Source organism: Gigantopelta aegis, chromosome 2, assembly GCF_016097555.1.
Source record: "Gigantopelta aegis isolate Gae_Host chromosome 2, Gae_host_genome, whole genome shotgun sequence".
In the NCBI taxonomy this organism is placed as follows: domain Eukaryota; kingdom Metazoa; phylum Mollusca; class Gastropoda; order Neomphalida; family Peltospiridae; genus Gigantopelta; species Gigantopelta aegis.
Genome location: NC_054700.1, coordinates 25287782 through 25297869, shown reverse-complemented (window position 1 = coordinate 25297869; position 10088 = coordinate 25287782). Strand labels below are relative to the sequence as shown.

At 40.8% G+C, this 10088-nt stretch overlaps 1 protein-coding gene across 1 annotated transcript; it reads left to right on the top strand.

Annotated features, from left to right (window-relative positions):
- The first annotated feature begins 6463 nt into the window (after positions 1 to 6463).
- LOC121387851 (serine-aspartate repeat-containing protein F-like) lies at positions 6464 to 9794 on the top strand. The gene is made up of 3 exons (XM_041519083.1): positions 6464 to 7774; positions 7807 to 8742; positions 9618 to 9794. The coding sequence occupies exons 1-3, from the start codon at positions 6464 to 6466 to the stop codon at positions 9792 to 9794; spliced, it is 2424 nt and encodes an 807-aa protein (XP_041375017.1).
- Positions 9795 to 10088: the final 294 nt, after the last annotated feature.

The following is a 10088-nucleotide window of genomic DNA, read 5'->3' as shown; positions in this document are numbered from 1 at the left end:
GCTTCATTTCCTACCTGTTCTCACCTGCTTCTCAGTGGACTCATCTTCCCCTAGAATCAACAGGTGGGCACAGGGACAGGTATTTGATTGACGAAACGAAGGTTTACTTACTTTGAGTGGCTGGTAATTGGTTAACCGAGACCCTCTGTCGTGTTGCAATGAGTCACTAGCAGAATAAAACACCCGGCCAATTATTATTGTTACTTTTATTGTCGACCAGTCATGAGTGAAAATGTCAAAAGATGGATGACTAGTTATATTGAATCACTTTTCATTTGAGGGAAGGCCAAAGTTGGGGGTGGGGTGGGAGCTGTGCCCCCTGCTCCAACTTCTGATGCCTATGATGATTGTTTAGTAACCAAAGAATGCTTGCTGTGGTAACAAAGACTTTACAACAGAAAAGAATATTTTTTATTCACCTCAGCACGTTTTTAAAGTATGGCTGTCAGTATTAAAAATAAACACTTGTCTGTTTGACCTGACATTCATTTTAACTTATTTTCGGGTTTATATCCAATTAAGGTTCAAGCACACTATCCTGGGCACACACCTCAGCTATCTGGACTGTCTGTCCAGGATAGTAGGTTCGTTGTTAATTGTTAGTTGATAGTGAGAGAGAAGAGGGTGTAGTGGTCTTACACCTACCCAATGAGTCATTAAAAAATGCTCTGTGTGGATGCTGGCACCGGGCTTTGAACCCTGTACCAGCCTTATGTCCTGACAAGTTAAAATATACTCAGATAAGCAAAATGTACCTCAATGATTGTCCAATGGACAAGTGAAAATGTTCATTGCAGTTTCAATTTGAGCAATCAAAAGCATTGTCCTTGGACTTGAATAAAACAAACCATTTATTTGGACAAGTGAAATATATTGGCAGACAAGTAGATTTCTAGCTGTGCTTGTCTGGTGGACTAGTGAAAATGTCTTCTTATTTCTATTGCTGGCTACTTAGTATCAAATGTGTATATTTTAATACTTGCTTGGTTGAAAGATCAGGTGGGACGTAGTGCAATGGTAAAGCGGTCGCATGATGCATAGTCAGTTTGGGATTGATCCCTGCTGGGGAGGCCCACTGGGTTATTTCTCATTCCAGCTAGTGCACCATGAGGGTGTTTGATCCTGTGACATAACAAATAGCAGGTGAGAACTCTACCAGAGCTATATCCTATGGTGGTGACCATGTCACAAATGAGGAGGGGAGAAGGAGGCATTAACATTAGTTTAATATGTGGACTGCAATACCTTAGTTTAATATGTGGATAATCTGGAATACATTAATTTAATATGTGGATAATTTGGAATACATTAGTTTAATATGTGGACTGCAATACCTTAGTTTAATATGTGGATAATTTGGAATACATTACTTTAATATGAGGATAATTTGCAATACCTTAGTTTAATATGTGGATAATTTAGAATACATTAGTTTAATATGTGGATAATTTGCAATACATTAGTTTAATATGTGGATAATTTGGAATACATTAGTTTAATATGTGGATAATTTGCAATAACTTAGTTTAATATGTGGATAATTTGGAATACCTTAGTTTAATATGTGGATAATTTGGGATACCTTAGTTTAATATGTGGATAATTTGCAATACCTTAGTTTAATATGTGGATAATTTGCAATACCTTAGTTTAATATGTGGATAATTTAGAATACCTTAGTTTAATATGTGGATAATTTGCAATACATTAGTTTAATATGTGGATAATTTGGAATACATTAGTTTAATATGTGGATAATTTGCAATACCTTAGTTTAATATGTGGATAATTTGCAATACCTTAGTTTAATATGTGGATAATTTGCAATATGTTAGTTTAATATGTGTATAATTTGCAATATGTTATCCACATTAATGAATGGGATGTTCATTCATAATCTATGGGCATTTTTTAAAAGTTTGCATTATTACCTGGTATTTTTTATTTAGGCTTGCCCTCCAGCTCTCTCCATGGACAGCAAATAAAATATTCAAATACATTTACATTTGGTTGCCCTTACATTACTGAATATTCCTTATGGGAGGGGAGAGGGTCGTTAACAATTGGGGTAAAAACAAATGCATTACTCTGCAATATGTTAATGTTGAATGGTTCTTTGTTGATCTTTGTTGCCATTCAACAATACATAATGCAAAATCTTGCATTTTTAATACCCCTCTCCCTCGTGTAATATTTTGTGACCGTGACACCACCCCCACTCCTGCAATAATATTACATAATGCTTGTCAACATTTCATGCCCTCATGTCTCTGGCAATGTCATGGTGATTGCGAGATTTCCCTTTTGTATTTTACTTTGGGGTCTTTAAGAATACATATCTGTTAAAACAAAATGACCATGGCAGGTTGCATTTTACTTTATGAATTAAAATTATGTTGCGTAACTTTGTCACACATCCCATGATTCCCCTCTCCAAGAGTGCACGTTACGTAATTCTTGAATGGCCCCGGTATTTAATTGTAAATAAAAACAGAAGTAACATACTCTGGTCAGTAAATGTTTCCCGTACACATGGCTGACAACAGAATTAAAGTTACATGCTTCAACAGTCAGTAGCACATGTAGGACTACGCGTGTTGTCTGTGCTAGACCGCCTAATTGTGAGTCTGTCACATGCCAGTGTTGCATGAAACTTTGACACGTAACACCTAATTATTATTTATGAATAGGTGTTCCTCAAGTTATTCACCATTCATCCGTGAATGTGTACAATGCAAGTAGTCACTATTTTTAAAAAGCGACACCGATTTCGCCTTACCGTGACTGGCACGGCAAAGCGTAGCTAATCAAAGTGAAGTTTGCACTCACTTCACCCGCTCGTGTGAGCCCTCGGATAATTTGTAATACCTTAGTTTAATATGTGGATAATTTGCAATATGTTAGTTTAATATGTGGATAATTTGCAATATGTTAGTTTAATGTGTGGATAATTTGCAATACATTAGTTTAACATCTGAATAATTTTCAAAATGTTATTTTAATATTTGAATAATTTGCAATACGTTAGCTTAATGTGTGGATACATTGCAATACATTAGACTAATATGTGGATAATTTGCAATACATTAGTTTAATATGTGAATAATTTTCGATACATTACTTTAATATGTGGATAAGTTGCAATATGTTACAGTGATAAAAATAAGCAGACATTTCCACTAGTACATCTACAAGTCTACTTGTCCACCAATATTTTCACTTGTACAAATAACTCGTTTGTTTTAGTCAAGTGCAAGGACAATGTTTTTGATTGCTCAAAATGAAACTGCATTGAACATTTTCACTTGTCCACTGGACAATTACTGGGGTAGTTTTTGCTTGTCTGAGCAGATTTTCACTTGTCAGGACAAACAGACAAGTTCTTATTTCGAACACTGTGTTAGTGTAACATGTGGTTAATTTGCAATACACAGGCTTTGCTACAACACAAATTATACAAAACATTTACACCCACCACTTTTAAATAAATATTGATAAAATGAATTTGTCTTTAAGAATAACCAATACATTATCATTGCCGAATAAATAATACAACTAATATTTATTACCTACCCATTGCCATTAATATTGTATGATAATCAATATGGTATAAATCAACAAGTACTACATCACCATCAAATAAGTTTGTAATCATCGATGAAAAACAATCACGATCAACAAGTGCTACCACGCCCTTTCACGGTTTCCTTCTAAAGAGTGATACATCACAAACAGCTAATACCTGTAATCAACAGACAAACAAATAACAAGTCTGACACATTACCCAGTTGTTTGGTGAACTAAATTTTCCTTTTTCCATTTTCCATTCTTTGAAATGACTGAAATAAAATCATTTTGAAAACAATACCTGCAGCAGGTAGAATGAATTAGCGGAACACCACGTGATAGCAGACAGAATATCCAATAATCAGACATACATGTACGCCTGCTAGGAGGGCCAGTGTTACATCGTAGCCTCAACTTGTTGCTGTGACATTGATTTTAAGAAAGACAGTCAGTTAGGCTTATAGAGATTACAGACAGTGATGATTGTCCACTCATTTACACCATCTCTATTTTAGTATCAGAAAAAAAAAATGCAGTTGCTTAAAAAGATTGAAACACAACACATAAAATTATGTTGTAGAACATGTATAACAGAATTGAAATACAATGTATAATTTGATTGTTTTAAATACAAAAAAATCAAGGCAAAGTTAGAGGCTGTTCATGTAAGTATCATAATGGCAACAGTTTGAGATCAACAGTAAATGTAATATATGTATGTTAAAATATTGTCTTTATAACTTCTTTTAAAATCAGAATATGATAGTGCCGTGAGGGTATGCAGCCATGACTCACTGTCGGGTGATTTGCCTATAAAGGAGAAGTGATCTTAATGACAATAATATTTATATGGTTCCAAATCAGTCTGTAGGAGGACTACCACTGTATAGTGTATGCCAGCTAGTACAGGTGCATGCCAGCTAGTACAGGTGCATGCCAGCTAGTAAAAGTGCATGCCAGCCAGTAAAGGTGCATTCCAGCCAGTACAGGTGCATGCCAGCTAGTAAAGGTGCATGCCAGCTAGTAAAGGTGCATTCCAGCTAGTACAGGTGTATGCCAGCTAGTACAGGTGCATGCCAGCTAGTACAGGTGCATTCCAGCCAGTACAGGTGCATGCCAGCCAGTACAGGTGCATGCCAGCTAGTAAAGGTGCATTCCAGCTAGTACAGGTGTATGCCAGCCAGTACAGATGCATGCCAGCTAGTAAAGGTGCATTCCAGCTAGTACAGGTGTATGCCAGCCAGTACAGGTGCATGCCAGCCAGTACAGGTGCATGCCAGCCAGTACAGGTGCATGCCAGCTAGTAAAGGTGTATGCCAGCTAGTACAGGTGCATGCCAGCTAGTACAGGTGCATGCCAGCCAGTAAAGGTGCATTCCAGCCAGTACAGGTGCATGCCAGCTAGTACAGGTGCATGCCAGCTAGTAAAGGTGCATGCCAACTAGTACAGGTGTATGCCAGCTAGTACAGGTCTATGCCAGCTAGTACAGGTGCATGCCAGCCAGTACAGGTGCATGCCAGCCAGTAAAGGTGCATTCCAGCCAGTAAAGGTGCATGCCAGCTAGTACAGGTGCATGCCAGCTAGTACAGGTGCATGCCAGCTAGTACAGGTGCATTCCAGCTAGTAACAGTGCATGCCAGTGAGTACAGGTGCATGCCAGCGAGTATAGGTGCATTCCAGCGAGTACAGGTGCATTCCAGCTAGTAAAGGTGCATGCCAGCTAGTACAGGTGCATGCCAGCTAGTACAGGTGCATTCCAGCTAGTAACGGTGCATGCCAGCTAGTACAAGTGCATGCCAGCTAGTACAGGTGCATTCCAGCTAGTAACGGTGCATTCCAGCTAGTAACGGTGCATGCCAGTGAGTACAGGTGCATGCCAGCTAGTACAGGTGCATTAAAAACAAGAATCAAGCCACAGTACTAGGTCTTCTCCAAGTCAGTAAAAGAGGCACTTCTAGACATTCTTTTATAATATTGATTTTGGATAGCACTTTTTCATAATTTTTAAGGATGCAACTGTCCCTTTGTCCTCCCTGCCACAGAATGACATAGTACCTATCTATATTTTAATTTACATAAGACATCTATCAATTCATTAAATACCCCAAAATAAAATTGTTTATAGAATTTTATATAGACTTTTTAAAGCAAAAAACATATTTAAACACAACACTCCCCCCAAAACCCCCCACAAAAACCACACACACACATACAAAACCATTCTCCTCAGATTAATAAAGTCTCACTGTATGTACAGTATACTCATGAAATATGTCTTATTTAAAAAACTACTTTCTGTGTCATTATCAAAACCTGTTTGTTTTAGTGTAGGCGAACTTTGGAAAGAGTGTCGGCCATTGTACATTTAATTTAGATCCCTTTAAATATACTTGGCTGTTTAGGAAAGTTACATATGATGAAGGGATAAATGCCTTGTATAAATTCGGCTTTATATGTTTATTAAAAAATGATGCTATTGCTATAAATGTAGACATCATCTGTTGTGATGCGATGCACAAAAACTGTGATAATAGCCAATAACTTTCTGCATATTGAAAACAACGTAACGCCCTGTTTATGTACACTGTCAACTCATCAAAGATGTATAGATTTTTCACAGATCACAAGGTATATATATATATTGTCAATATGTCCCCTTGGCCTAATAAAATGAGTCATTTATTTGCCCTGTCTTTGTATTAACAGATCATAATGAGGTTAAAGCAATGCATGCTTCCTACCAGACCTAACACATTTTCGTATCTCCTAAGTTCAAGGGCCATAACTTTGTGAAAAATGGTTAAATTACCAAGAAAGTCTTGAAATTGCCATAAAATATTGAGGCATTGCAGGGAAAAAATCCAGACCATGGGGACAGACAGACAGACAGACAGTGATGAACCCTATAGTCGTCTCTGGTTGGACCAGTCAGGGACTAATAACGCAGAGTGACACTGATAGTGACTTCACGTACATGGAGACGAGTGACACTGATAGTGACTTCACCTACATGGAGACGAGTGACACTGATAGTGACTTCACGTACACGGAGACGAGTGACACTGATAGTGACTTCACGTACACGGAGACGAGCGATACTGATAGTGAATTCACGTACACGGAGACGAGTGACACTGATAGTGACTTCACGTACACGGAGACGAGTGACACTGATAGTGACTTCACGTACACGGAGACGAGTGACACTGATAGTGAATTCACCTACATGGAGACGAGTGACACTGATAGTGACTTCACGTACACTGATAGTGACTTCACGTACATGGAGACGAGTGACACTGATAGTGACTTCACGTACACGGAGACGAGCGATACTGATAGTGACTTCACATACACTGATAGTGACTTCACGTACATGGAGACGAGTGACACTGATAGTGACTTCACGTACACGGAGACGAGTGACACTGATAGTGACTTCACGTACACGGAGACGAGCGATACTGATAGTGAATTCACGTACACGGAGACGAGTGACACTGATAGTGACTTCACGCACACGGAGACGAGCGATACTGATAGTGACTTCACGCACACGGAGACGAGTGACACTGATAGTGAATTCACGTACACGGAGACGAGTGACACTGATAGTGACTTCACCTACATGGAGACAAGTGACACTGATAGTGAATTCACGTACACGGAGACGAGTGACACTGATAGTGACTTCACGTACACGGAGACGAGCGATACTGATAGTGACTTCACGTATATGGAGACGAGTGACACTGATAGTGACTTCACGTACACGGAGACGAGCGACACTGATAGTGAATTCACGTACACGGAGACGAGCGACACTGATAGTGACTTCACGTACACGGAGACGAGTGACACTGATAGTGACTTCACGTACACGGAGACGAGTGACACTGATAGTGAATTCACGTACACGGAGACGAGTGACACTGATAGTGACTTCACGTACATGGAGACGAGTGACACTGATAGTGACTTCACGTACACGGAGACGAGCGATACTGATAGTGACTTCACGTACACGGAGACGAGTGACACTGATAGTGACTTCACCTACATGGAGACGAGTGACACTGATAGTGACTTCACGTACATGGAGACGAGTGACACTGATAGTGACTTCACGTACACGGAGACGAGCGACACTGATAGTGAATTCACGTACACGGAGACGAGCGACACTGATAGTGACTTACGGAGACGAGTGACACTGATAGTGACTTCACGTACACGGAGACGAGTGACACTGATAGTGAATTCACGTACACGGAGACGAGTGACACTGATAGTGACTTCACGTACATGGAGACGAGTGACACTGATAGTGACTTCACAAACACTGATAGTGACTTCACATACACTGATAGTGAATTCACCTACACGGAGACGAGTGACACTGATAGTGAATTCACGTACACGGAGACGAGTGACACTGATAGTGACTTCACATACACTGATAGTGACTTCACGTACATGGAGACGAGTGACACTGATAGTGAATTCACGTACACGGAGACGAGTGACACTGATAGTGACTTCACGTACACGGTGACGAGTGACACTGATAGTGAATTCACATACACGGAGACGAGTGACACTGATAGTGAATTCACGTACATGGAGACGAGTGACACTGATAGTGAATTCACGTACACGGAGACGAGTGACACTGATAGTGACTTCACGTACACGGAGACGAGTGACACTGATAGTGACTTCACGTACACGGAGACGAGTGACACTGATAGTGACTTCACGTACACGGAGACGAGTGACACTGATAGTGACTTCACGTACACGGAGACGAGTGACACTGATAGTGACTTCACGTACACGGAGACGAGTGACACTGATAGTGACTTCACGTACACGGAGACGAGTGACACTGATAGTGACTTCACGTACACGGAGACGAGTGACACTGATAGTGACTTCACGTACACGGAGACGAGTGACACTGATAGTGAATTCACCTACATGGAGACGAGTGACACTGATAGTGACTTCACGTACACGGAGACGAGTGACACTGATAGTGAATTCACCTACATGGAGACGAGTGACACTGATAGTGACTTCACATACACTGATAGTGACTTCACATACACTGATAGTGACTTCACATATATGGAAACTTTCTTTCCATTTCCTTTTCTGCTACATCGATCTACGGTTGGTGGGGCCCATTGGGCTATTTCTCATTCCAGACTGTGCTCCACAACTGGTGCAACAAAAGCTGTGGTATGTACTATCCTGTTTGGATGATGCTGCATATATCTTTTGATGCTAATTGGAAAGAGTAGCCCACTGTATGGCAACAGTGGGTTTCTTCTCTCATTATCTGTGTGGTCCGACACCATATATTACAATAATTAAAATGTGTGTCATTAAATAAAACATTTCTTCCTTCCTTCTTTCCTGCATTCACATAAACAATGGAGAGTGGGACCACAGATTATGGTGAATCTGTGAGGGAGTGGGTAGTGGTGGAAGCAAACGTAAACATGTACAGTTCTGGTGAATCTGTGAGGGAGTGGGTAGTGGTGGAGGCAAACGTAAACATGTATAGTTCTGGTGAATCTGTGAGGGAGTGGGTAGTGGTGGAGGCAAACGTAAACATGTATAGTTCTGGTGAATCTGTGAGGGAGTGGGTAGTGGTGGAGGCAAACGTAAACATGTATAGTTCTGGTGAATCTGTGAGGGAGTGGATAGTGGTGGAAGCAAACGTAAACATGTACAGTTCTGGTGAATCTGTGAGGGAGTGGGTAGTGGTGGAGGCAAACGTAAACATGTATAGTTCTGGTGAATCTGTGAGGGAGTGGGTAGTGGTGGAGGCAAACGTAAACATGTATAGTTCTGGTGAATCTGTGAGGGAGTGGGTAGTGGTGGAGGCAAACGTAAACACGTACAGTTCTGGTGAATCTGTGAGGGAGTGGGTACTGGTGGAGGGAAACGTAAACACGTACAGTTCTTGTGAATCTGTGAGGGAGTGGGTACTGGTGGAGGCAAATGTAAACACGTACAGTTCTGGTGAATCTGTCAACTAGTGGGTACTGGTGAAGGCAAACGTAAACACGTACAGTTCTGGTGAATCTGTCAGGGAGTGGGTACTGGTGGAGGCAAACGTAAACACGTACAGTTCTGGTGAATCTGTGAGGGAGTGGGTAGTGGTGGAGGCAAACGTAAACATGTACAGTTCTGGTGAATCTGTGAGGGAGTGGTAGTGGTGGAGGCAAACGTAAACATGTATAGTTCTGGTGAATCTGTGAGGGAGTGGGTAGTGTTGGAGGCAAACGTAAACACGTACAGTTCTGGTGAATCTGTGAGGGAGTGGGTAGTGTTGGAGGCAAACGTAAACACGTACAGTTCTGGTGAATCTGTGAGGGAGTGGGTAGTGTTGGAGGCAAACGTAAACACATACAGTTCTGGTGAATCTGTGAGTGAGTGGGTAGTGTTGGAGGCAAATGTAAACACGTACAGTTCTGGTGAATATGTGAGTGAGTGGGTAGTGTTGGAGG

Coding starts and splice junctions, on each gene's coding strand:
- LOC121387851 (XM_041519083.1), top strand. CDS start 6,464: ATGAACCCTATAGTCGTCTCTGGTTGGACCAGTCAGGGACTAATAACG. Junction 7,775..7,806: donor ATAGTGACTTACGGAGACGA/GTGACACTGATA, acceptor ACGTACACGGAG/ACGAGTGACACTGATAGTGA. Junction 8,743..9,617: donor TTCTGCTACATCGATCTACG/GTTGGTGGGGCC, acceptor TCTGTCAACTAG/TGGGTACTGGTGAAGGCAAA.